This window comes from Canis lupus, chromosome 1 (assembly GCF_003254725.2).
Source record: "Canis lupus dingo isolate Sandy chromosome 1, ASM325472v2, whole genome shotgun sequence".
Taxonomy (NCBI): Eukaryota; Metazoa; Chordata; class Mammalia; order Carnivora; family Canidae; genus Canis; species Canis lupus.
Genome location: NC_064243.1, coordinates 122,012,570 through 122,040,540, shown reverse-complemented (window position 1 = coordinate 122,040,540; position 27,971 = coordinate 122,012,570). Strand labels below are relative to the sequence as shown.

The 27,971-nt window shown below is 64.8% G+C and overlaps 2 protein-coding genes across 3 annotated transcripts in view; both read left to right on the top strand.

Moving 5' to 3' along the window:
- Positions 1-145: 145 nt before the first annotated feature.
- On the top strand, positions 146-19,581 carry VSTM2B (V-set and transmembrane domain containing 2B). 2 transcript variants are annotated; one of them, XM_025425299.3, is made up of 5 exons: positions 150-317; positions 566-750; positions 1,642-1,671; positions 2,856-3,333; positions 18,861-19,581. In XM_025425299.3, the coding sequence occupies exons 1-5, from the start codon at positions 230-232 to the stop codon at positions 18,947-18,949; spliced, it is 870 nt and encodes a 289-aa protein (XP_025281084.1). In that variant the 5' UTR covers positions 150-229; the 3' UTR covers positions 18,950-19,581. The 2 variants fall into 2 exon arrangements, with proteins under 2 accessions (XP_035566210.1, XP_025281084.1); XM_035710317.2 differs by lacking the exon at positions 1,642-1,671 and having other exon boundaries at positions 146-317.
- A 6,026-nt stretch (positions 19,582-25,607) lies between these two features.
- Positions 25,608-27,971, top strand: part of POP4 (POP4 homolog, ribonuclease P/MRP subunit) — a 42,853-nt gene continuing 40,489 nt past the window's right edge. Inside the window, exons 1-2 of the mRNA XM_025421875.3 lie at positions 25,608-25,711; positions 25,909-25,973. Of these exons, the coding sequence (XP_025277660.1) occupies positions 25,608-25,711; positions 25,909-25,973 (169 nt within the window). The remainder of the gene's footprint in view (positions 25,712-25,908; positions 25,974-27,971) is intronic.

Below are 27,971 nucleotides of genomic sequence, written 5' to 3'. Positions count from 1 at the left end.
GCGCCCCCCGGACGGCCGGACCCGCCCGCCGCCCCCGGGCCCCCGCGCCCCGCGCCCCGAGCCCCCGGGCCCCGAGCCTCCGGGCGAGCGGCGAGCGGCGAGCGCGCGGGGCTGATTGGCGGCCGGGCGGGGCGGGGAGGGGCGGGGGCGGGGGCGGGGGCCGCGGGCATGGCAGGCTCCGAGGCGCCCTAGCCCGAGCGAGCGGGAGCCCAGCGCGCGCCCCCGGGAGATGGAACAGCGGAGCCGGCCCTGCGCCCTCGGACACCTGCCGCCGCCGCTGCTGCTGCTGCACGCGCTGCTGCTCTGCGCGGCCCACGGTGAGCTGCGGACCCCGCCTGCGCCGGCCTGCGGGGTCGCCGGGGGTCGCGGGCGGGGGCGCGAGGGCCCCGCGGGGGGTCCCCGCCCCGCCCCGCCCCGCCCCTGCGGCGCCCGCCGGCCTCTCCCCAACTTTGCCGGCGCCCGGGCCGCCCTGGGGAGGGGGCGGGGGGCGAGCACGCGGGCCCCGCCGCGCCCAGCCCAGGCCCCCCGCCCCGCGCCCGGTCACGCCTCTCTTCCCCGCCCGCAGCTACGTTTACCGAAGTCCCCCAAGATGTGACAGTCCGGGAGGGAGACGACATCGAGATGCCCTGCGCCTTCCGGGCCAGCGGAGCCACCTCGTACTCGCTGGAGATCCAGTGGTGGTACCTCAAGGAGCCGCCCCGGGAGCTGCTGCACGAGCTGGCGCTCAGCGTGCCCGGCGCCCGGAGCAAGGTAACCCGCAGCCCTCGCGCGCCCGCACAGCCCGCACGGGGCGCCCAGGCCGGCTGGGGGCGCCCCCGAGGAGCAGCCCCCTCCCACCCTCCCCTTCCCCGCCGCACCTTCAAGGCAGCACAAATCCTCGCAACCCGGTCCCTTCTCCTTTCCCTTAAAACCTCGCGAACTGCAGCCTCGCAGTTCCCTCTTCCAGCGGGCCCGAGCCTGCTCTCGGCGGCCCCAGTCCGCTGGGAGCCGGGCCGGGAAGGGAGACCGCTCCGTGGGGCCAGGCCTTCCCTGCCCTCTGCTACTCGGACGTCCCCAGGGCACGGGGCCGAGGAGTTAAGCTCCCTGGGCCGGGATCCAGAGGCCGCCGGAGCACCCCCAGCCCCCACGAGGTGGGAGGGAAGGCCCCCACTGTCTGTCCGCCTCCTAAGCCAGCGTCCCACATACACTCTGACACGCGCACACACACCAACCTCTCCCCGGGGTCCCACCCAGAGTTACTGCTCACGTCTCCCTCTGCGTCCTGTCCAGATACACCGGACCCTCCATCCAGCTTTCCACGGGGGGTTAGAGACACACGGCGGGGAATGAGGACGCTCCGGGGCAGGGAGACGAGCCTTTTCCCACCCCGGTGGCAATCCAGCCTGTTCTCTTGGCCGGCAGGTGTGCCGGGGCGGCCCCTCCTCGGCCAGGCACCGCGCTAGTCCAAGCCCTGCTTCCTTCCTTCCGGGTAAAACTCCAGGAAATCCTCACGTCCTCCATGCCCCGCTCAGCCCGGCCGCATCCCGAGCCGTGTGGAGCCCCAGCCCGCCCGCGGAGAGGCCCCTTGCCGGAGGCGCGTCTGAGTTCCCGGAGCCTGAAGGCCGAGAGCCTAATGTGTCTCTCTCCCTTTTTGCATTTTAGGTAACAAATAAGGATGCAACTAAAATCAGCGTAAGTGTGGAGCCCAGCGCGGGCCGCGGGAGACCCCTTCTGGCCACTTTGCGCCCCACACCTTCCTCCTCCTAGGCTGGGCACCCGCTCGTAGGGCCGCGCTCGCAGCCCCGCATTGCTGGTTGCTTGGCGGGTCGGGGCGCCATCTGTCGCCGCGAGCCGAATCGGTTCGCTTTTGTGCAAACAAGGGTCTCGGGCTTGAGTCGCCTTCCCCCGTGCGGTTCGGTGCTCACCTGCAAAACTCTCCTCGGTCCGGTGGGAGCGCTCAGGGCCCTGCGGTCGCGTCCCGTCCTCTGCTGGCTCATCTCCCAGCAACTAGAGCGCGCTGCCCCCGAGCAGGCGGTGACCTGTCCGCCAACCCAGGGGCCTCCCCCCCGCCCCCACCCCCAGGCACACAGCCGCCCGGCACCCAAGAGGCGCCCTCCGCCGCAGCCCTCTCCTCGGCCTGGGTTTTGGGTCCCGGCGCCGGATTTTGTAGGCTGGAGTGGGGAACGGGGTGGTCAGGGGTCGCGGGGCTCCAAACTCCGGGGATTTGCGCCCGGGCTCTCCCAGCTGGAGCGTGGCAGTGACCACCGGGCCTCAGTTCAGAGGGGAGGGCTCCAAAGCAGGTGCTTGCCGCGGAGGCGCCTTGCAAGGTGGGGGGGCCTTGGGGACCCAGCAGCAGCCTCAGCGCCACCTGCCGCTGTCTCAGGAGGGCAGAGGGTTAGCTGCGAAGGGCTGGGGGGCAGGTATTTATTGATGGGTGCTCTGGGGAGCAGGGTGGCCGCGGAGTAAAGGAGCGAGGGTGCAGATGTGCCGGCTGGGCTGGGGCCCGGGGCGGACACGCGGGTGCTTAGCTGCAGGAGGCCGGCCTGGACTGCTCCAAGGTGCAGAAGGGAGGGAGGACGGATGGGTCCCAGGTTCCGCAGCTCTGCAAGGCAGAAGGGGGGGGCGGGGGTGCAGCATGGTGCTCCACTTAAGAGGACAAGGACACGACGCAACGGGTAGAGCCGTCCAGGGGCCAGTCAGGGCTGGGCGCCCCGTGCCCCTGGGGAGGCACAGAATGAAAGGAAACCGGGTGGCCAGGGGCACACGTGCCGGGAGGTGTTGGAGCGCTGCGCCCGGGGGCCCAAGGCCGGACGGGAGCAGTGGGGTGCGGGGCGCCTGTGCTCCCAGCTCTGACCCCTGCCCCTGCTTTCTTGCAGACTGTGCGCGTCCAGGGCAACGACATCTCGCACCGGCTGCGGCTGTCGGCCGTGCGGCGGCAGGACGAGGGCGTGTACGAATGCCGCGTGTCCGACTACAGTGACGACGACACGCAGGAGCACAAGGCCCAGGCGCTGCTGCGCGTGCTCTCACGCTTCGCGCCGCCCAACATGCAGGCCGCCGAGGCCGTGTCGCACATGCAGAGCAGCGGCCCGCGCCGCCACGGCCCCGCCAGCGCCGCGAACGCCAACACCGTGGGAGCCACCGGTGCCGCGGGCCGTGCCACCTCCGACCCCAGCCATGGCGACAAAAGCCCGCCCCCGGGAAGTCCTCCCGCCGCCGCCCGGAGCCCGGGAGTCCCCGAGGCGGCAGCCGCCTCCGCAGCCCACGCAGCCACCACCACCGTCGCGGCAGCGGCCTCCTCAGCGTCGCCGCTACGGGGCCAGGTGGCCCTTCTGTGCCACCGGCGCGGCTCAGGTAAGGGCAGGTGCAGGTGGGGGGCCCTGGCGGGGGGATGGCGTGGCTCGGCCGCGGGTTGCTGGCGCCCCAGGGTGCGCGTGGGGCAGGCCTTCTGCAGTGCGCGGCCCACTTGCCTCCTGCTGTTTGCGGAGTCGAGCGCTTATGAAGGCGGCGGGGGCGCCCTGTGCCGACCTGGGTGCAGCGGCGCCCGCGGTGTGGGAGCCCTGTCTTGACCTTGGAGGACCCGCCCGTTTTCTCCCGGAGACGTCAGGGCCCAGAGGGCAGAGGACTAGCGCCCAGGGCGGGAGGAGCTGGTTAGAAGGCGGCGGCGTGCGTCTGCTGGCTGAGGCAGGAACGCGGAGACCTCGCGCAAGGCTGCGGGCGCCGGCCTGGCCGGGAGCCTCTGCTCCCTCGCTGCGTCCACAGTGGTCCTGGGCCTCTCCGCGGGTGGGGAGAGGACAGAGCCTTGTCCCGGACAGGAGGGCACCCCGAGGCAAGCGCCTGCTCTCCCAGGGAGCTGCAGGGGCTGGGGCGTAGGGGGGCAGGCAAGAGGGGGTCAGAGCGCAGGGAGGGGACCTGCTGACTGCCAGGCCGGGCGCTCCGGGCAGGAGGGGCTTTGTGGAGGGAGCCAAGGTCTACTGCGGAGAGGGACCTCCTCCCAAGGCCTCCCCCACTCCCTCTGCCCACTCGAAGGTGGGCCTCAGACTCGGGCCACCTCTAGCCATCACCCCCCGTGTCTGATTTTAGGCCGGGAACTCCCTTTCTGAGCCTCCCCCCTGCCCCCCACCCCGGCTGGTTTGATGCTTAGTCCCAGAGAGGCCGGTTCTCCTGGCTTTGCAGCACCAGACGGCTGGACTGTGCGACGTGGGTAACCGTGCCTGCGGGATGGGGCGCAGCACCCCGCCCGACGCTCATGCTCCTGCAAGCGTAGGCTCCCCACCAGCTGTTCAGAGCTCATCCGGGATGCAGGCTCCCGGGCTCTCCTGCTGAGCGTGAGGCGACGGCCACCCCAGCCTATCTCCCTGGCTGAGTCTGAGGCCTCCCAACAGTCGAGACCCGACCCGTCCGTCCAGTGTCTCACTCGGTCACAGGGCCCTCTGGGGGCCTCTCTGTGCAGCCTCGTCCCTCTTAGGCTCCCCGCAGCCCCCCCGCAAGGCGTCCCCCCCAGGCTGTGGGAGAAGGTGGGTGAGCTGCGACCGGGGGAGGGCGTCTCCCCTAACAGCCCCGACCTCCCGCACCTGACTCGGCCTTTTCTCTCCCCGTATGAGTGTGTGAGCGCAAGACAGCACCGGCTGCCGTGACAGATAAACCCTGAAATGCCAGCGGCTCTGCACAGTGCAAATGTATTATTTCTGGGTCACATCTTGTGCTGCTGTTGCGGGGGGGGGGTTGTGTTCCCTGAATTCATTCAGGGACCCAGGCTGACCCACACTCTATTGTCTGCAACAAGTGGCCCCCAGGGCCACGCCGGGCACCACACGCAGCCGGGAGTGACGGGAAGAGTGACTGATCCAGTTTCCCCGAGGAAACAGGGCCCTGATGCTCTAGGGCGTGCGTTGCGTGCAATGAATTGACCTCTTGTACGCGTCGTTCTTGGAAACCTGAGAGATCGGCCCCTGGAATCACTCGGGCGGGGGTCCGTCGGCTCAGAGAAAAGCCCTTGTAGAGGACGGCAAGGCAGCAAGAGCCAGGCCCACACGGGGTAGATATTACTTGCGCGCTCGCTTTTTGGCCGGAGCTGGGTCACGTGGTGCAACAAAGATGCAAGGCAGGGGGGTGAACGGAGCCGGAGCTGACCCCAACCCCGCATCTTGTCTCTTCTTGGTGGAAGGGGAGTGGGAGTCTGCGGGGAGGGAGCGGCCTCTGCCTAGCACAGTCGGGCTCCTGGGCAAGTGCTCGTTGGCTTGTAGGCCACTGGCTGGACGGCGGCGTTGGGGACACAAACCGGACAAACCCAGCGAGGAAACCCCGTCCGGAGCCGGTGAGCAGAGCGGCGGGCAGGGCAGTCAGGAGGCCGGTGAGCGCGCCTCCAGCAGGTGGGGGCATCTGCGCGGGTGTCCTCATCTGGAAGGTGGACAGGAACCTGGGAGGTGGGGTGGGAATCCCGGGCCTCGGGGGCGCTCGGAGTGGGGGTGTCTGTGTATGTGTTCGTTATGGTCCGGGCGGCCACGGCGCCCCGCTCTGGCCAGGGGCGAGCAGGCGGGGGGGCGAGTGGTCGGCCGAGGGAGCCCGCGGTGCCCTTCCAGTGGAGGCCAACGAAGGGTCCCATGAAAAAGATGTTTGAGGGTGAACTTGGGAGCGTTCACGGAAGATGTTGATGAGACGGAGGCCGCAAGCTCACTCTGCTTCACTGTCCCTCGCCCCCTGGCCGGGACCCTGGCGCCCTGAGCCCACCATGGTGCCTTGATCCCAAGGAGGGACCCCTGCCGTCCTACAAGCCCCGTGCTGCCCGCCGCCCAGGGCCACCCGGGTTTGGCACTGCGGGTGGGACAAAGCCTGAGGTGGTGCTTCGGGCGCTGGCACCCATCCCCCCACCCCGTAGGGCCGTGCCGGGAGCAGCGTGCAGTCCTGAGCCTCCCTGGGGCCCAGAGCCGCCGGGGAGCGTGACACAGTGGCCTCGGAGCCGGCCTGCCCGCTCAGGGTCCCCGCAGCCCCGAGGGCAGGGGAGCAGCAAGGACCGTCGCCGCTGCTGGTCGGCACGAGCGTCGTCAGCGCTCACCAGGCAGGGTCCTGGCAGGGCAGGCGGCGCTTCCAGGCAGGGCCCCGGGTGTGGGCAGGGCTAGGGCACCAGCCAGGGGTGGGAGCCAGTCCCCAGAGGGGTGGCCGTGGGAGCCTTGAGCGCCCCCCGCCCGCCGGGCGCCCGGGCCTCACTCTCCTGCTGCCCCCAGCTCCCGGCAGCGCCCGTCACTGGCCAGACCCTCCCGAGCGCCTCGGGCAAGGGCACCGGCTGGACGGCGGGGCTGGGGGGCACCAAGCGCTAAGCCAGCGCTCAGAGGGAGCACGGACCCCGGCCCGCCCGGCCCCGGGACACTCTGCTCCGGGCCTGGGGCAAGTGGACACTGTGGCCGCTTCAGAGTGACAGCCCTGGCCCCCGGCATGGTCTCTGCGCCCGGAAGAGAGCCGGAGGCGTCCCAGACCACGCTGTGCCCCCCCCCACTGGTCAGGCAAGCGACCTCGGTGATGCCCAGGCCCGGGGCCAGGGGGCCACTGACTTGGATCCCTGTCCTCCAGCTCCTGCCCGGCCAGCCCCGAAAACCCTTCTTGCGCCCCTTACGCGCCCAGCACGGCCACGTCCGTATTTGCGCTGAAAGTTCGTGTGCACAGACTCATTCGTTTCACGTCTCATTTGTCAAGAGACGTTTTGATATTTGTGCTTAAAAATAACACGGGCTGGATTAGCACAGCGGAGCTAGCGCAGGAGACCGGGCCCCTTCGTAGCCACGTCCTTGTACATCTGGCTCCTAATTAATCTGAACGCTGACCTATTTTTTTATGAACACTTTGTTGCTGATTTTCATTTCTAGAGGAAAAAAAAAAAGAGAGAGAGAGAGAGAGGAAAAAAACAACAAAACAGAGCATCTTGCACTCAAAGCCTTCTCATCGGGAAGGGCACCGGCGGGCACCGCGGTGGAGCCAAGTGGGGCCTCACAAGAACAGTTTGCACCTGAATGGCTTGCGGGTTGGCAGGAGGCCCCCTCTGCGGGGACAGGGACGGGGACGGACGGGGCTCAGCTCTGTGGCACGTGACCCTCTAATTAGCCTCAAGGCTCCGGCTCCGGGGGCGCCCTGGGCCCTGCCGAGAGCCGCCCGATGTGGCCAAGCCCTGCCTGGCGCCCGCGGAGCCCTGGCCCCGTATCTCAGGGACTAATGAGAGGATGACAGCCAAGGCCTGGGCGGGCCGGAGGGGAGCATCCTTGGGTGTCGCCACGGCGACTGCAAACCATGGCCGGAGGGGGCAGTGGACAAGGTGCAGGTGCTCACTCCCCACCCGGGGCCCCGTGGACGACGAAGCTGGTGGAAATGGTGCCCGTGTGGCCTGAGAGAAGCTCCGCGGGGCTGGGAACGCGGCCAGCGGGGCCAGTGGGGCCAGGCGACAGTCCCCTGGCGTTCCCACCGCCCCAGACCCGCGAGGACCCCAACATTGCCTCCCATAAGCAGCCCCATGCAGGGATTGTAACGCAAGAGAAGATAAATCTGGCAACATGTGTCCCGGGGAGGAGAGGGCGAGGCCCCCTGAGCATCCCCGAAAGAGAAAGTTGAGGGATTTCATAGGGAAAACGGCTGAGCCTCAGCGCTGGCGGGGGATGCCCGCATCCTCTCCGGCGGCCGCCACCGCGCGTGAGTAGTGGCCGTGGGGCCCGCCGTCCCTCGTCGGCCAGGGCGTGGTGGCCGTGAGCGGGACCCGCGGACCCCGCTCTGCAGCGTCTCCACCACGGGCTGCGTCGGCGGCGGGAGGCCCCAGAGGGGTAGCCCTTGTCCAGCGGGAGCAATCCGAGGCGGCCTCCTGGAGGCCGTGTGCAGCTGCTGACGGGAAGAGGCACCCGGGGCTTTGTCCTCCTGCTCTGGTCGGTCCTGGGCCAGCTGCTGGGAGCCACGGCCCATCCTGTGCCCTCGGGGAAGTCACAGCACAGGGACTGACCTTCGCCCCCACTGGGTGGTTAGCCGGCGGGCTCTGTGGCCACTCTCTCCCCACAAGGGACAAAGTTAGGGACAAATCAGCCCCCCTGCGGGCTGCAATGACGACAGTTTACTGAGCACAGCTTCTGTGCCACACACACGTCGCCCGCCTTGCTGCCCAGCCTCTGTCCATCACACAGCCGGCCCCGGCCCCAGCCCCGACCCCGACCCCAGCCGGGCCGGCAGCTCCCGCGGGGAGAGCGGAGAGCCAGCCTTTCCAAATGTCACCGGGAGCCGAGCCCACCGACGAGCTTCTCATCAAAGACGCCGGGCGCACGCTTCTAAAGCTCCGGATGCGAAGGATTCCCCGAGCGTCTGTGGGGATAAATGAGGTCAAGCGCTTCTGTAACACGACGCTGATGGGCCGTGCCCGCTGCGGCCTGAGCCCCTGAGCTTCCCGGAGATGCCGCCCGGCCCGACACGTCTGTGGGGCACCGAAGGGGGAGCAACACGGTGCTGTCCTTTGTCGCTCGGGCTTCGCTGACGGTCACAGGCTCGTCCCGGGAGCTCGCCCCCGGGCCTGGGAAGCTGCCCTCTGTCTGACGGAAGGGCAGGGGGAGGGCGCCGGCTGGCCGACGGGCCGGCCCCTGTACCCGCTGGTCCCCTCCTGCTCCTCCAAGGCTGACAAACTTCCCTCCCGGGGGGCGTTGGAAGGCACCGGACCAGCTCGGGCTCCTCGGGCCGCGGCGTGGCTGCTACTGCGCAGCGCACCATGCAGGTATCTGAACGAGGGGCTGGGCTGTCACATGAGCCCTGTGCGCCCCGCGACGGGACCCGCGGGCAGTTCCCGGCTGCCGTGTTGTGCGTCACCACCCCCTGGACCGAAGTATCAAAGCTGCTGTGACTGGTTTCGGGGGGCCCCGGTCTGCACGACGCAGGGCCCAGGCAGAGATTCCGGAAGCCTGTGCCCCCCTGCCATCCGCGCACTGGCCACCCTGCGGGCTCTGCTCCGTCCAGCTCAGGAGGGACCGCCCTGCCGGAAGGGCTGCCACCTGGGGAGAGACGCCCGAGGTCCGTGGAGGCCGAGTACGCACAGGGCGCTGCCTGGGTGCTCCCAGCTGGACGCCCGCGTGTGCCAAGGACGAGCCCGGGGGACGTGGGCTGGCCGGTTCCCCCGGGAGCTGCCCCTGCGGTGGGAGAGACAAAGCGCTAACCCCAAAGAGGCCGAGGGCAAGTCGGGAGGACGTCTTCCTCGCCGCCTGCGTCCTGGCACTTCCAGTGCTCCTCACCGTTCAGCCTGCCCGGTCTGGGCCCCGCTCGGCCCCGGCCTCCGCGACGGCGCGGTACGTGCCCTCCTAACCCTCACGACTTCCGTGCTTCCCGTCTTCCATGGGAGTCCAGCTGCTTGGATTCGAATCCTGAGCCCTGCACCCCGACGTCCACGTGTGCCGTCGTGCGGGTGGGGCCCGTCCCATGGAGGATCCACGGGCAGAGCGGAGCTCGGGGCCTGGCACCGACACAGTGCTGCTTAGATGTTGCCTCTCGTCCCCATCTTGGGCGAATGCCGTTGACCGTCCGGGGTCGTTCCGTGGCCTGTGACCTGAGGCCTCGCTCCGGGACATTTCTCCCGCTGCCCATGCCGGGAGCACCACGGAGCGTGATAGAAGGGAGCCCCGAGCTGCAGAACAGAAAGCGCCTTCAGATTGCGAACGGCTCGGCCGGCTGCTAGTTTTGTCCCTTTTCTCCCCGCGTGCTTTCTCGGGGGGGTGGGGGGAGGAAATGGGGGGACGCGTCGTCCTCGTCCTGGCCCGGCTGCGGCTGTTTTCAATGAGTTAGGAGCTCCTTGGTGAGCAAGGACAAGCTCCTCCTGGTTTCTCACGCCCACCACGTCCGTGCACCTGCTACAGGCCGCGCTGTGCACCCGCAATACGCCTGCGTCCCTCGCTGTGGTGCAGGCCGCGTGGGCAGGGAGGCCAGGGCGATGGGAGGAGGTGCCCATTTGTGGCCGCAAAGCCAAGGGCTGAGGACAGCCTGGGGGTCGTAGCACTAGGCAGGGGCCCCTTCACGGGAGAAGGGAGCAGAAGGAAGCACCCGCTCCGGAGCAGGCCGGGGTCCAGGAGGAGGTGCCCCGGGTCCCCCTCGAGGTGGAACCGCCCCGGGCCTGGCCTCCCCTGGCTCTTCCACGCGAACGCCCGCGGCTGCCTTTCATGCTCACGCTCCCCCCAGATGCCTGCTGACCAGGGTGCTGCGTGGTGCTCGGGTCAGTGGCCGCTGCGGGGAGGTGCTGGGAGCCTGAGCAGGCTGCTTGCAGGGCCACAAGGCCGGGCCCCTCATGCCCAGCCACACCCTCCCTGCCCCATGGGAGCCGCCCCCACCCAGCACGGGAGCCCAGGCAGGCCCACCCCGAAGAGGCCCACCCACTCTTAGTAGCTGTCGCCAAAGACAGGGAGCCCCACGCTGGGCCGATCCCTGGCCCCTGCCCGGCAGCTCCTCTCAGGAGGGGGTCAGTTCTCCTTGAGTCAGGAAACCCCAGCTACAGTGTGCTTCTCCTTAGAGCAAGTTTTATTGCAGTTGATTCTCACGCAAATGCCGCTTGGCACAGATAAAGCATCTTTAAATAAATGCAAAGGAGGGAGAGCTGACACCGAGTCGTGGCTCACTCTGAGCGGGGGTTGTGGGCCAGCTAGGTCTGCTGTGGCCAGAGCCAAGGAGCCCGGGGCTGCCCGGAGCATCGGGTAGGCCCAGCCCCGTCTCGGGGAGGAGCTCACAGTCTCGCCATGGCGGTCAGATGAGCAAGAAGTCCTCTGAGAATGAGTTCAGGGCGCAGTGGAGATTACTTCCCTATGTGAGAGACTCATGGGCTACGGGAGCCAGGAATAGGGGGGCTTGACCCGGTCAGGAAAAGGTCCCTGAGGGAATGACACCTGAGCCACAGCCTGAAAGGTGGCTAAGAGTAAAGACAGACGGTAAAGAGAGCGGGAAGGCCTTCCAGGAAGGAGGGACGGCATGTGCAAAGATCCTGTGGCAGGAGAGAACAGAGGAGAGCAAAGGCATGACCAAACGTTACTATGGTTGGGGCAGCAGGCAAGAAAGGGCACAGAGAGCAATTGAGGTAAAGGGTAGCTCAGAGCTCTGGCTCGATAAGGCCTATGAGAGAGTCGGGAGTTTGGGCTTTGTCCCAAGGGCAATAGCATGGGAGCATGGGGAGCAGATGGGCGAAGGGAGGATGGGCGGAGGTGAGGGTGGTTATAAGGACGGAGGTGAATGGGCGGGTGGCGGGGGAGAGAAGGAAGGATGAGTGGATGGGTGGGTGGGGCAGGAGGGGGAGGCGGGTGCTCGTGGACTCCAGTGGGTTGAGGATGAGGAGGCTGACCTGCCCCCGTGCCCAGGGCGCCCCCCTGCAGCTGCCCCCCCGACCCCGCAGGCCCATCGTCCCTCCCTGGCCAGAGGCCCTGGGTGGCCCCCGGTTCGGCCTGGTGGCCCACGGTGCCCGCCCGCCCTTGCTTCTCAGGCCCAGGCCCCAGTGAGAGTGGGCGAGCAGTGGCCCCGCCGCTCCCGCTGCCCCGACGCTCAGCGTCTCCGGGGCTCGGCCGCCACATGCTGGTGGAGGCCCGGGGTGGGGGGTCCTCCGGCTTCTGGACGCGGGCGCCCGGCGAATGCAGCCCGACCGAGGCTCGGCGGCTCCGTCCAGGTGGAAGGTAACGGGGACACAGTGTCCGAGCATCTCGGAATCCCCATCAGCACGTGGGCAGGTCACGGCCGTATTCGCGTCGGAGACCGCGTAGCAGCGGGCACGCGGGGCGGGGATTCCCTCGGCGTCCCAGGCCACGGTGCCGTATCTCAGCGCGTGACACGTCGTGGGCCGCGCCCCTGCGCTGGCTTTAAGGAGCTCGCGCCGCAGACCTTTCAGAGCGCCACCCCTGGGCAGCTAACACGCGTGAACCTTTCCAGTTAAACTGTGTTTCTAAGGAAAAGGCTTCAGCGCAAAGCAGGAAAGAAGGGTCCGGGCCCGGGCGAGCGGCCGTGTCCTGGCGGGGCCGCCCGGGAGCTGCCGCCCTCGTCCTCCCACGGCCAGGTGGGCTCCTCCGGGCGTGGCGGGGAGGCCGAGGCCGGAAGCCCCCGTGCAGCCTCCGCGCAGCAGGCGTTGGGTGCCCAGCGGGACCTGGGCGGGCTCCGGATCAAGGGCAGGAGGGCTGTGGAGGGGACACGTGCGACTCAATGGGACCAGGGTGCCCCCCAAGGGAGGGCCGGGTCCACTCATTTGAGGCCCGGAGAGGTCGTCCGTTGCCCCCATCGGCTTTAGAAGCGGGTTCCACTGCTTCCGAAGATCTAAAAGCTACTGGTATCGCCCAAATATCTCCATGACGTCACACGAAGACGTACCAGTTACGTGAAGGATGCAAGTGTCTGTTTCTCGTCTGAATCTGACGCCGCCTCGTGAGGGAGGCATTTCAGGCGGCCCACGCCGCTGCACGTGACCGTAGTGGAGGCAAACACGTCTTGACGGCGGGCATCAGAACGGAGAGGAGGTGAACGTGAAACGGTGACGTCAGCCGGAGGAGCAGTTGGGCGAGGGCCGCGCTCGGTGTCGGGCGGCTGGAAGGTCAGATGGGTGAGGGCGAGGGGCCTCGGGCACCGGCTTGTGCTTGAGGATGAAAAACGAGATTGCAAACGTGAAGCGTCTGCTGGGGGTCTGGTGCGCCCCGGAGGCGCGGGCTGAGAGGCACTTCCGTTGGTTCACCCCGCCGGTGCTTCATGAGCATTGCACCGGGTGCGGGTGGGGGAGCCGGGAGGCCGGAGTCGAAGGGTCACCCCCGCGGCCACCCAAGTGCAGCTGGGGAGAACCGGAACGGAGGGCGCGGGCAGCGTCCAGGCGGAGCCGGGGGCCCTGAGCGCGGAGGGCCCGTCGGAGGCGGCAGGCACGGCTGGCAAGGCCGGGAGGCACCTGCAGGTGCCAGGAGGTCTGGGAGGGGCCCCGCAGGTTAGAGCGGACGGAGCCCTGGGAGCTGGGGGCTGGGGCGTGGCCTGCGAGGTCGCGCGGGGGCCCGGGGGGGGGGGGTGCTCTGCTGTGCACCCTCGGGGCCCCGGAAGGGCCGCGTCTAGCACAGGAGGCGTGGGACGCCCGGTTCACTGAGTTTCAGGCAAACGAGTGAAGGCGTCTGAGTGTCAGTACGTCCCGCGCGGTCTTTGGGACGTACACGGGCTTAACGTCGTCGTCGTTTCCCTGACATTCGAGCCGAACTGGTGCCCTGTCGCCCCCGGCAGCCCTCGGCCTCGAGGACGCGTGGCACGTCTCCGATCCCCGTGTCCCCAGACTACACACAACAGCCTCTGGCACCGTGCCGAAGGGCGTGCCGAACGGGCCATGGCTGCGTCTCCGCCTGCCCGCCCGCCTCGCCGCGGTCCTCGGGCCCACCGTGCCCGCCTCCAGCAGCTCGGGGGCTGGGTCCTCCGCTGCCTGGACCCGAGGCCGCCCCCGGGCAGCCTGTGTTCGGACCTGGCCCGGGCCCGGGCGGCAGGCGGCAGGGCAGTCGGCAGGCCCCGGGCACCCAGTGTGCCCTCCTGCGCCCTCCTGCGCCTCGGCCTCCGCGCCCAGCCTTCCTCCCGAAGGTCTCGCCTTCCTTTAAAGCCCAAGGCTCGGGTGGCGCCTAGCTTTTGCCCTGGTTACCAGCCCCCGTTAATTTTATGGCAAAGATTAATTCTGTCCAGTTCTGTTGGTGCCCGGTGACTCCGCGTGGACTCCCAGGGAGTAAGTACCCGGGAGGAGGCTTTAGTTAAAACGCCAACGAGGGCAGCAGCCTCCTTGCACGGCGGCACCTGCCCCCTCGGGGGAGGCCCGTGCGGCATCCCAGGGGGCGGGGGCAGAGGGCGGCCCTGGGCGCCCCGGGAGTGCCCGGCAGGGTCCCAGGCAGGGTCAAGGCCCGGCCTCCTGGAGGCTGCCGCCCAGCTGCCAACTCGGGTGCCACCGAAGGCCAGGCTGGGTGGTGGAGGTGAGCGAGGCCGGCTGAGCCAAGGGCGCCCCACCTGCTGGAGGGGTGCCACGGGCCCAGGGTGCGCTGGGGCCCAGGCTGCAGGTGGGGACACGAGTGGGGGCCAGGCCAGCCCGGCTGCCCCACCACACGGCTCTGTCCCCTGGCTAAGGGGAGGTCGGAGGCCAGCCCGCCACGACCTGCCACGACCTGCCACACACAAGCTGCTGCCTCTTGGGGGCCAGGGCCCCTGGCCGGGGAGGCAGAGCCGAAGGGGAGAGGCCCAGCTCTGCACGTCAGCCCCGAAGGCCTCGTCCCCAGCACCCTCTTGGCTCCCACGTTTCTAGCCCAGAAGCCCGTGTGTCAGCAGTGGGTCACGACAGCACAAAAGGCAGGACAGACTCATGCGGCTGTGCTCTGGGTGACGGAGGGAGGGGACTGTCCTCAGGACCCGCATCGCAGCCCTGACGTCGGGACACCAGGCCTAGCGGCGGCTCGGCTCTGTCCACGGAGACTGGGCTCGCTCTCTGGCACCTGTGCTCAGCGGTGAATATTCTAGTGGGACTCGGGGGCCGGGCCCTGCGCCGTCAGCCCTCAGAGTGACCCCCCCTTGGCCCAGGCCCCGAGAACCAGAACCTGCCTGTTCCCTGTTGCATAAGGAGTCAGGCTCCACACGTAGCTGAATTTTATTTGCTCTTTGCAAACCCGAATTAAATTTTAGGTTTTAATCTATAGCAGAAGACAAAAAGCGTGCGGGCAGCAAGGGCCGCAGGGGCATCGTTGGCCAAGCCTGACCCAGGGCAGCTCCGCCGCTGCAGCAGCCAGGCCCCCAGGGGCCCACAGCTCCCTCCGCCCACGGCCAGCAGGGCGGGTGCTACGGACCCCACCAGGCCACGGAGCCGTCTGTGCCCCCGGCACAGCTGCTGCTCCTGGCGCCTGCAGTGGGGGGCGGCCTCCCGGTGCTGCTGCACCCATGGGAGTCGGGGACTCACCGGGGGTGACCTGCTGGATCCCCCGCAGACACGCACCCCCCAGGAACCTGACTCAGGGGGCAGCCTCCAGACAGCGTGGACGCGGCCACCATCCCAGAGGGCGACCCAAGCTAAACCTCCTCCTCCGCTTCGATCGTGAGGCCTCCAACGGCCCCAGAGGTTCCAGGTTGTTTCAGACACGCGGCCTTCGGCATCGTGCGTGGAGCGTCAGTGGGCACAAGGGCCTTCCGGCCGCGCCCCGGGCGCTGGGTGCCCGCCGTGCCCCCTGGGAGCCGCTCAAGCGGCTCCAGCGGGTGTCTCCCCTTGCTCACCGTCTCAGTGCTCAAAGCTATTATTCGCGGAGCAAGAGCAGCTTTCGTTTCTTCCCGAATGATTAGCAGAGCGGTGAGACTCGACCGTGACAGGCTGAATCAGCCTCTCTTCCGGCAGACGGCCTCCCTCGCCTCGGGCTTTCCCGCCTGGTTCTCAGCCCGACTTGCCAGCTTAATCACGACGCATGAGCCGCTGCACGTGCCAGCGCCGTTCCTGCCACTGTTGGGAGGGGAGGACGTGGGCACAGGGACCGTTAGCACCCAGGCCCGGAGGTCCAACCTCTGCTGAGCCCACGCCCCCACCCCCAGCCCTGCCCTGGAGGGTCGGGTGACCCCGGAGCAGGGGGGCAGACCTGCTGCTGCAGTTACTCGGCACGGACAGGGCCTAGGGTGGCAGCGCCTAGGGGCCCAGCAGCCACAGGCTCAGCAGGTCCCTCCGAGGAGCCGGCCCTGGGGGAGGGGACCCTGGGCTCCCAGACCCCTGGGCCCCTTCCGGCGTCAAGGCCCCTTCCTGCAGGGCCACCTGAAGTCAGTCTTGCCTGCTGTGACCTGGTTCGCCTGGAAGCCAGGGAGAGATTGGCCAGACGTCCCCACACCCAGGTCCTTCTCCCACCGGGGGCCCAGCGATGTCTGTCTGTCTGTCTCGTAAGACATGGTTGGGGAGGGGCGCCTGGGGGGCTCAGTCGGTGAAGCATCTGCCCTTGGCTCAGGTCGCAACCTTGGGGTCCTGGGATTGAGCCCCATGGGCGTCTGCTTCTCCCTCTCCCTGTGCCCTCCACCCGCTTGTGCGCTCCCTCCCTCCCTCTCGGATAAATAAATTAAGTCTTTAAAAAAAAAAAAACGGTTGGGGAGATTACTTTCCCCACCTTTTCTATCTTGGGAAATTTTCTCCTTGAGAGGACGACAATGCCCCACGTGGTCTCCAGCACTTCTCGGAAAAGTCGCCGTGTTACCCTTTGCAGTAACGTCTGTCCGCAAAGCAGCCGACTCCGTGGGAGTCACTGTCGTTTCCGTGATTGGGCAGCAGGGACTCCAACTCGGTGGCTTTGCTGTGGTACGGGAAGCTTTCCTTCAGCTCACGATCCAGCCCGTCGGGTGGGCAGCCCGTCACCCGTGTCGTCTGGGCTCGCGCGTGCCGCTGGGGACAGCTGCCCTCTTGCCGACGGCCGTCTGGACTGGAGGGGCTTCTGCCGGACGTCTCGTGGCTTCTGTCCCGCGGCAGGCGGGCTGGCCCGGCTCGTTCACGGGCGGTGGCCCCCAAGAGGCCCAGGGGAAGGGCAAGCTCTGTGTGCAGTAGGTTCCCAGCCTTTGTCTGCCAGACCCTCGATGGTATTCATTGACCTCGGCAAGTCACGTGAGCAAGGCGGGAGTCAGTGTGGTGGGACACGGCCAGAGGGTGTGGCTGCGGGGTCGCAGGGGCGAGGGGAGCAGCTGTGGGCGCCTGGGTCGCAGGTGTGAGGGGAGGAGGTGTGGGTGCCTGGGTCACAGGGGTGAGGGGAGGAGGTGTGGGCACTGGGGCTACAGGGGAAGGGGAGGAGGTGTGGGCGCCTGGGTTGCAGGGGTGAGGGGAGGAGGTGTGGGCACCGGGGCCAGAGGGGAAGGGGAGGAGGTGTGGGCGCCTGGGTCACAGGGGTGAGGGGAGGAGGAGTGGGCGCTGGGGCCGCAGGGGCGAGGGGAGGAGGTGGTGGCCATTGTGGCCATCTCCCACTGTGGTGGGGCCTCACCGGGCCCCCGAGCTGTGACCCCCCGGCGCGTGCTCCCCGCAGGGAGTGGGCAGGGTGGGCGCCCCACAGAGGTCAAGGTGCTGCCCGGGGTCTCGCCTCCGTCCCGGTGCCCGCCCTCCGCCCCTCTCTGGGAGGCTGGGCAGGGGGGAGATGAGGTGCCACCCGGGAGCCAACCCTGGCTGTGCCCCCGAGATGCCGTCGGCAGAGACGCCAGGCACCTGCCCCCAGCGTGGCCCTCGGGCCACCGTGTGCCCGGCCAGTGCCCTCTGCTCACCCGGGCCCAGCACGGCGCGGCAGGGGCTGGCTCTAACCCAGGGTCTCTACGGAGTCTCGGTCGATCTTACAACCCTGCGTGACGCCGGGCAAGGCCGGCAGCAGTACGTGGAGGCCAGCTGGGATTCCCCTGCCCGTCCCGTGCCCGCGGGTCCCCAGCTCGGTCACCGCGGCACTGCTCGGCACCTGCTCTCCTGCGCCTCCCACACTGTCCCTGTGCCACACGAGGGTCAGGGTCACACCTGAGCCAGGAGGCCTGGAGGCCTGGAGGCCCGTCCGGCCACGCGAGCCCTGGGCGCCCGGGGGCAGCGCTGACCCAGCCGCGCCCCTGATCCCTGTGCCCGAGTCCAGGCACCCGGCCACGCAGCGGCGTCCACCTTCGTCCCTTGTGATGTGTGACTGGAAAAGCAGCGAAGGGGGACCCGGACCCTTGGACTGACGTCCCCCCCGTGGTCCTCCTTGGGGACGCAAGAGGCACATCCGGGCCGCAGGGGGGCCAGGAGGGCTGTGGGCGCGGGATCAGTGGCTGAGAGGGAGGCGCTCCTGGTGCTTCCCTGCATCTCCGTGAGCTCAAGAGCACTGCCTCGGGGTTCGGGGGGGGGGGGGGCAGACCGAAGCGCCTCCACCCACCCCTTCCCACTCAGACACCTGAGCGCAGCCCGAGCTTCCCAGAACCCGCAGGTGGAATCTGGAGTCTGCGGCAGGAGCGGCCCCTGGATCCTTATCCGCGTCCCTTGCACGGAGGGACCCTGGGGCCCAGGACACTCTGCTGCGGGAGCCTGAGGGACTCGGGGTCGGGGGAAAGCCCTTGCACACATGACTGGGAGCCACAGGGAGGTCGTGGGCTCGGGCCCAGCCTGTCGGGGCGGCTGCATAGGGGCGGCCACAGCGGGAGTCCCATCCGCGAGGCTCGGGGGACGGCATCCTGCGTGTCTCCCCCGGGCCGGGAGCCGCGGCCCAGCTGCCCGAGCCAAGAGAGGGGAGAGGCCTCCGCGTGGTGCAGGTGGGCAGGGCGGGCCAGAGGCCGCGTTCGCGCGTGTAGCCCGGCCCCGAGCGCACTGCGGTCACCTCCCCGGGGCTGGGGCGCTGCGTCCCCCAGCGGCTCCTTTCAGGACCCTGGAGCACCCGCTTCCCGGGCGAGGCCTGGGGCTCCGCAGGTTGCACCGCAGGCCTGCTGACCGGCTGCCCGGGGAGGGCACCGCTGGGGGTGGCCCTCCATCCTCCAGGACCTGACCCCTCACCTCCCTGAGCCAGAGATCTCCGAGCGCCCCACCTTGACCCCGAGGCCCCGCCGACAGCCCACAGGAGGAAGGCTCCGGAACACAGGATGCCCAAACGGCACTTGTGAGGTTGCGGCCGGGGTTGGAGGGCTTCAGTCGTGTGCAAGGACGGAGGCTCCCCGGAGGAGGGGGATCTGGGCCGCCAGTGCCCGGCCACGTTCCAGCACACGCCGAGGGGAGCGTTGGGGGAGGAAGAGCGTCCTCTTGTCATTTTGCTCAAGTAACTTGGGCTCGAGGACTGCAATCCCGCGCAGGCCAGGCCGCCTCGCCTCTGACCGCGGCCCCCCTACAGGCACGTCGCAGGGCGCCCAGCGGCTTCTCCCCGCGGCTCGGCTCGCGGATCCGGTGTTAACGGCGCCCGTTGTCTCGTCCCCTGCAGGCACGGGCCCCAGCTCCGCCACAGACCCCCTCCTGTCCCTGCTCCTGCTAGCTCTGCACAAGTTCCTGCGCCTGCTGCTGGGGCACTGACGGGCACGGCCCCGCCCACGCCCGCAACGGACGCCGCCTCGGACGCCGCCGGGAGCCTGGGGGAAGCATGACAAGGTCCACGGGGACAGTTACCCAGTCACATTTTGGGGGAGGTCGCACACACGTACAACACCTAGAATCACGCATCCAGTTCCCAAATAAGATGGAGTTTGGACCATGCGGCCTGCATGGGACCAGTGATTTCTCTACTTCAATGTATTTTTTCTTTTCTAAACTTTTCCTCCAGGTCTTCATTTTGCACGAACTGTTGAGCAGTTATCTTTAGGATACTATGTAAAAAAAAAAAAAAAAAAAAAAAAAAGTTGGGTCAGAGGTCTTTCTGACAAAGCAACACTATTTTTAGTAGATTATTTGTGTTTAGGAATTTTTTTTTTATTTACTCTTTTCCTTTGGGGGCTTTTCCTTTTTTTTTTATTAAAGTAAGTTATTTCTTTTGAGACGTTTTGATTTAAAAAAAAAGAAAAAAAGAGATACATCTTATCATAATTAAAATCCACTGTCAATAATATTTATTTTTAAATAAAGATTGGAAACAAGGTCAGACGCTTGTTTATACACCGTATTGTATACCTGCTGGATAACAGTTGAATAAAAAAACGACTTTGAAGTAACGCTTCTGCGGGCATGTATGGATGGCGAGCCCGGGAGCCTGGCGAGCGCCGCCGTGCCCGCTGTGCGACGCCGCAGGGAGCTGCCCCCCAGCCTCCTCGAGCGCAGGGCGCCCCACGGGCAGGAGCAAGAGGAGCCCCCAGCCCGGGTTCAGGAGGAGAGAAGGGCTCCGGGAGGAGGTGGGACCTAAAGTCGCGAGCGCTGCCCCTTTGCTCGGGGTAACTGTGCTGTGCATTTGCCCCCTTGGGGGACACAGTCGCGCATCTGGGTATTTACTGCTCCCGGGTGTGCTGCTAGTTTGAGAAGGGAACTCGGGGCGGCGAGGGGTGCTCCTTCATCGTGCACGGAGAGGTGGCTTCGAGCCTCTAGGAGACGCGCGGGTGGGCAGGTGCCAGGCGTCCTAAGGAAACCGGCGTGGCCTGGGGGCCGCTCCTCAGTCCGCGACGGGCTGGCATTAGCCGGAACCCACTGGCTCGGCTCACCCAGCCGGTTTCTAAGCAGGTGTGTTTGTGCTGGATGTTGCTCGTCGCCCCGCATCCCGTGGCACGTGGGGCCATGGAGCTAGCTGTGGCCCCTGCGTGGCGCACAGCAGGCGTTGGCGTGACTTCCAGGCCCAGGCAAGGTCCTGGGCGCCCTCGTGTCCTCCAGGGAGGACTGGCTGCGGCCTGGAGGCTCCGCAGGGCCCAAGTGTCCTGTGCACAGCGCACCCCGTGTGGGGCGGTGCCGGAAGTGCCCTCAGGCCGCGGTGGGGGGCGCCCCACCATCCAGCCAGTCCCCGGCCCCCAAGGTCCTGCCGTCCCCCCTGTGGGATGCAGAGACCCCAGGGAGGAGCTGATGCCCAGCGAGGCCGTGGGGAGACCACCCCGCGTCTGCTGTTTCTGCAGATACAGCAAGTTGCTCACACCCCCTGTTGCCGATCAGCACCCATCAAGGCGGAAGGTGATGGGAGAGAGCCAGCAGCCGGGCTCCGGGGCCGCTCTGCGGGGCCTGCTCTTGCACAGAGGGCTGCCCCTCACTCGGAGGAGCAAGCCCCGTCGTCCCCTCAAGACCGAGGACGTGCAGGAAGCCACGAGTGAGGCTGCGCTTCACACCCCCCAACAGAGGCCAACGGAGGACAGAGCAAGGCCCTGTGGGGTCCATGAGGGGCAGAAGCAAATCCCTCTGACCGTGGACCCCCCGGACCACATGCCCTGGACTCAAAGGAAGGAGACGTGCAGTTGCAGCTGTGCACCCATGAGCAGATTGACACGGACCCCCACACGGGCTCCCTGAGGTCCCTCCTGCGGCACCCCGGGGCGACCACCAAGAAGGGGCAGGCCGCACTGAACTTTATGGGACGTGTCTAAGCCAGGGGAACACGCACCCACCCAAAATGGAAACTGCAGCATTGGACCCAGCACCGAACCACCTTTTCCTTTGGATTTTGGTCCCAGGCCACGACAGACAGGGGCTCGTGCACGAGGACAAATTTGAATGTTTTGATATGAGAAGGGGGACTGCTGTGAAGACCACCCGGTGGACTGGAAGGGGTTGGCGGGGCGGGGGGTGGGGGGGAGATCACTGCAAATAACACCAAACCCAGGGTGAGGAGGCAGGAGGGGGGAGGAGGGAAGGGATGGCAGGGGGAGAGTGGGTGGGAGGGTGGAGGAGGCGGGAAGGAGGTGAGGGGAGCAGCCTTGTTGGGGAGGGTGGGCCACACCCCAGACGCCGGAGAGCACCGGCCCACGCATGTCCTCCGGGCAGCGTTTCGGGGGAGGCCTCTTGGGAAGGCCTGCGGTGACGTGACCAAGGCAGTGGCCTTCAGAGTCTCAGCTCTACGTCAACCCCACGTTCCTAGCTACTGCTCTGACCCAGAAAACGGCTCCCTCTGACGGACGGGCACTGGCCTCGGTGGGGACGTACCAAGGTGAGCCACCCTGAGCTCGTGGCTGAGGGGCTGTGATTGCTGCTTGTTTTGGGGCCACTTCCCCCGCACGGGCTCATCCCCATATCCGATGGCATCGGGCATCCGGTGGCCGGCGTTTCGGAGGGTGCACCCCCCACCCTGCTTCTTCCGGATAAGAAGCGGCAAGAGGCTCGGTGCCGCTGTTCCCCGTGTGTATACACACGCGTGTCCAGCTTGAGAACGCTTGGGCTTTCTGTGCAGTGAGTGGTGGCGCGGTGGCAGCGGCCCAGCGCTTGGGGGAACTTCAGCCTGGCCACGTGGTGGGGCTGCTGCCCCCAGGCCCCCCTGCCTGCCTTTGCCGGGAAGAGCCTTTGCCAGGGCCCTGAAATGCATGGATAACCCAGGACCCTTAGGAAAGACCTGCCCCCTCTTGTGCCTGCAGACACAACATGAGTCTTTCAAGTCTCAAAACAACACCAGCAGTGACCCCTTTGAGATGACAAAGAGCGGCGGAGCATGAAAATGTCTGTCGAGTCACAGAACATGACTCGACGCCGGGTCTAATATGCCACCAACCAGCAGAGACCCAACAAAAATCAGATTTGTTCCCTGCACTTGATTTTTTTTTTTTAAGAGGGTGAGTGACAAGTAATATTCTTATCAATAAGTGATAGCCCTAGAAAATAAGGATGACATCGTTCAGATTGTGAAGTCGGGAAGGATTTCTTAAATGACCCTCCAAGAATGGTAACGATGAGAGAGCAGATGGAGGATTGTGACCAAGTATGATAAAGAGCCTTTGTTTATCAAGAGCCCTATAAAGAAAGTGAAAAGAGGCTCGGAAAATGCCTCCATTAAGGGATTAATATCGAGCACGTACAAGGAACTCGTAGAAATCAGTAGGGAAAGCACAGGTGATATGATGGGAAAAAGGACAGAAGACAAGAACCACAAAAAATGTGGCCGGTAAACACTGGCGACATGTTCGGCGTCACGAGTGATAACGGGAGGGCAGACCGAGTCCATAATGATCACGACCAACGAGGTGAACGTCTGACGATACCAGGTGTTAGGATGTGGATCACACGCTCCACGTAAACTGGCACAACCTCGCCGGAAACACTTTGCCACGGACTCTCAGGTTGGACATTCACATAAAACAAATGAACTTCATCTTATCACCTATTGGTTGAAAAAGGTAAGTCCCAAAAGATTACGCACAGTATAATATTTTTATACAGTTACAAAACCCAATGAAAGCCAAAAGATAGAGAGAGGGTGGGCGGATGGATGGACGGACGGACTCTTTAAAAACCTATAGTGAGGGCGACCCCGGTGGCTCAGCGGTTTAGCGCTGCCTTCGGCCCAGGGTGTGATCCTGGAGACCCAGGGTCGAGTCTCCCTGCATGGAGCCTGCTCCTCCCTCTGCCTGTGTCTCTACCTCTCTCTCTCTCTGTTTCTCATGAGTAAATAAATAAAATCTTTTTAAAAAATAAAGAATAAAAGAGAGAAGATGCTCATCTTCAGCTAGTCCGCTCCACACTGCGGAGTATTTTTAATTTGTCCATCTCTCCTGGTGTAATCCAGTCCTTGGGGAACACCATAAATATGTGGCACTGAGTGTGCGAGGCTCCCTGCAGAGGGCACTCCCGTCAGCCCAGCCCTGTTCCCGGCCTGTCTCTTCATGTCAGTCTCTCAACACTCAATTAAAAAATATATAACAGGGGATCCCTGGGTGGCACAGTGGTTTAGCGCCTGCCTTTGGCCCAGGGCACGATCCTGGAGACCCGGAATCGAATCCCACGTCGGGCTCCCGGTGCATGGAGCCTGCTTCTCCCTCTGCCTGTGTCTCTGCCTCTCTCTCTCTCTCTCTCTGTGACTATCATAAATAAATAAAAATTTAAAAAAATATATATGTATATAACAGGCTAATAGATGATGGATGGATGGATGGATGGAAAGTTGGGTGGATGGAAGGATGGATGGAGGGAAGGAAGGAAGGAAGGAAGGAAGGAAGGAAGGAAGGAAGGAAGATTGGGTGGATGGAAGGATGGATGAATGAACAGAAGGATGGGTGGAAGGATGGATGGAGGGATGGATGGATGGATGGAGGGATGGATGGATGGATGGAGGGATGGATGGACGGGTGGAAGGATGGAAGGTTGGATGGAAGGATGGATGGAAGGATGGATGGATGGAAGGTTGGATGGAAGGATGGATGGATGGAAGTCTACATGGATGCATGGATATGGAGGCAGGACAGAAATAGAAATTTTCAAAGATTTTCAAACCTAGACACCCCCAACCATAAACAGTTTATAACTTCAGATTTCCCCTGACCCCATGGGACCAATAAATCCTAGAGGAATTATTCATATCCTGAAAGGAATTACTTTAGAATTCCTTTAAATAGCAAGTTCCTGCAGCATGTTTAAAATAAGGATTGAATCTTGATTTTATTACACAGAGAATAGAAGCACTGGTGCACACGCACGTGCGCACACACACAGGTTTAGATGGTTATACCCCAAGGTGTTAAGGGTTGACGTCACCATGGTGGGTGGGATGGTGTGTGCGTTGGTGGCTGACTGCAAGGCTCAACGTTGCCACGATGAACACTACTTCTGTAATAAAATAAAAGCAATAAAATATCTTTAATTAAAGCAATTCTCACACACAAGGAAGATTCAATGTGTAAACTGTAACTTCCCAGTTTTCAGCAGAACATTTGCTCTGGGAAGGGCTCTCCTGGAACATGGTGATTTTCACACCCGGTTACCCCGTGGCCGAGCATCAGCAGGTCACTTAGGTGGGAGCTTGGGGTTCCCCCGAGGTGGGGATCTACCACAGACCGTCACCCCAAAAGGGAAAGCTGTGTGGCCCAAGCGCGGGAGAGGTGGCCAGCGGGACTCAGAGGAAGGGGAGGCTGGAGACACGGGTGTCCGTGTGCCACGGGCCCTGCGGTCTGCAGCGGGGCCATTAGCTCCTGTCAGTCACTCAGACACACGCAGCTCCGAGTTGGAGAAAGAGCTGACGGTGGGAGGATTCCCGGCCCCCACTCGGCGAAGGAGCTGGTGGCCCCGCAGGAGGGGGGAGCACACCCACAGCGAACTGGAATTCCACGTGGACCAAGATCAGCACAGTCATGGGGTGGGAAGGGGCCCAGGGAGAGAAACCATGAATTGCGATGAGGTGCAGGAGGGAAGCACGGGCTCCCCGTTCGTGGTTTGAACTGAAGCAGCGTTTAGGCCGGGCCTTAGGAGCCTCCCTGCCTCCCTGCCACGGGACAGGCCTGTGACGCGGACGCAGCGGGATGTCCCCAACCAGGACTGCAGCGGTCCCCTTGCAGCGAAACTCAGCGCTTTTCCACAGCGGCGTCCCCAGAGGTGGAGGCCTCACTGCGACTCCTTCCCAGATGGGTTGAGGTGTGGAAACAGGAAGCAGCGGGTCTCGGGGCGGCTGAGCAAAGGCGGCCCTCGCGGGGGTCTCAGAGGCCCCTCGGGAACACGGAGAGGTCTCTGCACGGGCCCGGGATGCACGGCGACGGAGGCTGAGCCAGCCGCAGGGGGGAGGGAGGGCTGAGCCATTCCACGCACGGCGTGGGCAGTCAGGGCACCTGTCACGATGGAGACGACGTGGGGGGAACACGGCACGCACACGGCAAAGCAAACCTAACGAGGAGAACTGCAGTCCCGCAGAAGGAAAGAAGCGCCAGCCCGTCCGCCCCGACCTTTGCAGAGCCGGGGTTCTGCGCACAGACGCCCGGGACGACGGAACCAGGGCCAGGGCGGCTCGATGAGCAAAAGGCAGACCCGGGTCAAAGCCCTGCGCTGGTTGGCCTGTTAAAAACTAAAATCAGTCAAATAAATGAGGAACTTGCCGTTTCCCCCTCCGTTATATGAGGCAGGGACGAAGAAAAATGCCCTAAACACAGCAGATATGTCAGCAATTGGTTTTTATTTATTGAACAGACGTAGGCGTTTGGCCTCCTACCGGTGCGTGCTCGGCAGAAGAGGCCGTGCAAAGGCGCCCATAGGCCGGAGAGGAAGACCAGAGCCTTTGTCCTTGCTCGGTCCTACGAGTAAGGTTCCCAAGTGCCCGACTCATGCCATTGGTCAAGACTGAAAGGGAAATTTTCACGACATGGTTGGCGTGGCGTGTTTTGAGGTACTCACTGCATCATTCCCGTTTGGGGGCATCGACTCCGTCCCCGCATCTAGGCTACTGGGGGCATTTAAACACGATCGGTGCGTTGTGACCGGAAAGATGCTCTGCACCACGCAGGCCCTCCCCTCGGCCTTCTCGGGCTGACCCAGTGCCGGCGGGCGCTCCCAGGTGACACCCAAGGACCCGTCCCAGGGGCCCGGTCCGTGTCCTCCGCTCCCAGGTGACACCCAAGGACCCGTCCCAGGGGCCCAGTCCATGTCCTCTGCTCTTCCTCCAGGGCCTCCGCTAAGCCTCAGAGCCTGTTCAGTGTGGCTCAGGGACAGGGGCGGCGCAGGAGTTCGGGTGAGGCCCGGGGGTCCCCTGGGCATGCCTCTCCCATCCCCGGTGGGTCATTGTCAAAGATGCTCAGCCTGCCTCGGGACACCGAGTCCCGTCGCCCACACAGGTGACCTAGACAGAGCACCCTTTACTGTCTTTTCCTCCTTCTGGGCTCGCTCTCCGCTCCCTCCTGCCAGCTCACCCTCAAACTAGTTGCCTCCGACCGGGACTCAGAGCCGTGCACGTCGGGGCTGTCCAGCAGCCGTTCTTCCTTCATCATCATATTCCCTTGGGGACTGACTACGCCCTCGCTGTGTGCAGATCCGTGGCAGGGGATCTGAGAGGGGCCCGCGAGCCAGGGCAGCTCCGTCGGCCCCTTCCCCGGCCCTGGACAGCCTCGGGGCCTGGGCCCCGGGAGGGACACCCAGGGTGAGAATGGCCTGGGCCATTCCCCGTGGCCGTGGCTTATGTTTACAGGCCTGTCCGCCCTGCAGCGCCCTGCCTTGGTCTTCCGCTGCCCATCCACCCGGCTCCTTTGGGGCCACCTGCCTCCCGTGAGCCCCTGAAAGCCCTCAGCAACCAAGACGTTCTCTCCAGAGGAAGATAGCCAGAGTCCGGGCTCCCTTGCTGCCACCACAAGTCCCAGCTGACACAGCTAGCCAACTCAAGCCAGACGAGGCTGACGGGGACGTTCCCGGGATGAGGGTACCTCACGGAACCCCAGGGTGGAAGAGGAGCTTGTGCTTCAGGATGGGGCTGCAACAGAACCCTAAAGGCCGGCGCTATCCATTGCCTAACACATCCACCTGCTCAGGGCCCTGCAGCTGGTTAAAGATGACCCGCTCTCAGGTGTGTAAGTTCTACATCTGGTGCCCCAAGGAGAAGGTGTGCACCTCACACACACACACACACACACACGTACACACAGTCCTATCCAAATTCCTAGAGAAGGGCAGTGATTGGCCCAGCTTGGGTCAGATGATTAGCCCCAGTCCCATCAAATGTGACAAGGAGATGGGGTTCAGTTATCCCAGGTAGTTTCCTGCTCCACCTCCTTCTGCTGCTGAGCGAACGGGGAGCCGTTGTGATCCGGGAAGATCCTATAACGTGTCCATTACGTCAGGGCTGCTCACACCAATCACTGGAGGGTCTGGTTAAAGTGCAGGTGCAGAGAGGGGCCTGAGCGTCTGCATTTCTAACAGTGGCGCTGCTGTTGCCGGGCACGCTCCGTACTTTGAGGCCTAGGTACTACGGTATCCGCCAAGGAGGACCCTCTCCAGCCTCACCCAGTAAGCATCCCTCCCTCCCCAAAACCAACCAGAGAGACCACTGGACTACCCAGCAAAGATTATAAGGAGGACTTCTCGATGGCGGAGGGATGATAGGGACGGAGATGTCAGTGACATTTTCAGGGCGCTTTTTTCCCCATAAGGACTTTAACACGGCCTACGAGCCGCACCATTAAACTGTCAGTCCAGTAATTACTTTCACCAAGTGATGATCAAATCAGATGAAATCAGACCCCAGCCCTGCGCCTCACCCTCCCATCATCGGCCAGGGATTGTGACAGGAACATCATTGATTCACTAAAAACAGTGACTCTGCATCTCGTTGCAGCACAGTGGCCTCAACTGGACAAGTGAAACTGTCAGTGGCCTCACTTGCCCACATGGCCCGGCCCCTGGAGTGTCCTCGCCTGTCCTTCCCCTTGTAAATCTCATTGCTCTACAGCTCCCACATCTTCGGGCTTGAACAGTGAGGGCTCCCAGCCGGCAGAGACCAACTCGTGTGCCTTCCACTGTCCCTCCCAAGCCCTGGTCTCCACCTGTGTCACGCCAGTCCAGTCCACAGCCTCAGCAGCTACTTCAGCTACTCCGCATGGCGGTGGTCACGTGGTCCTACACGGGCCCATCTTCCTCCCGGCCAGTCAGGAGATGATCAAGGTCTCAGGCCCCGACACCCATGTGCTGTGGGGCAGTGTCCTATTGGGGGAGCCACCCAATCCCAGTGGACACCCTCCGA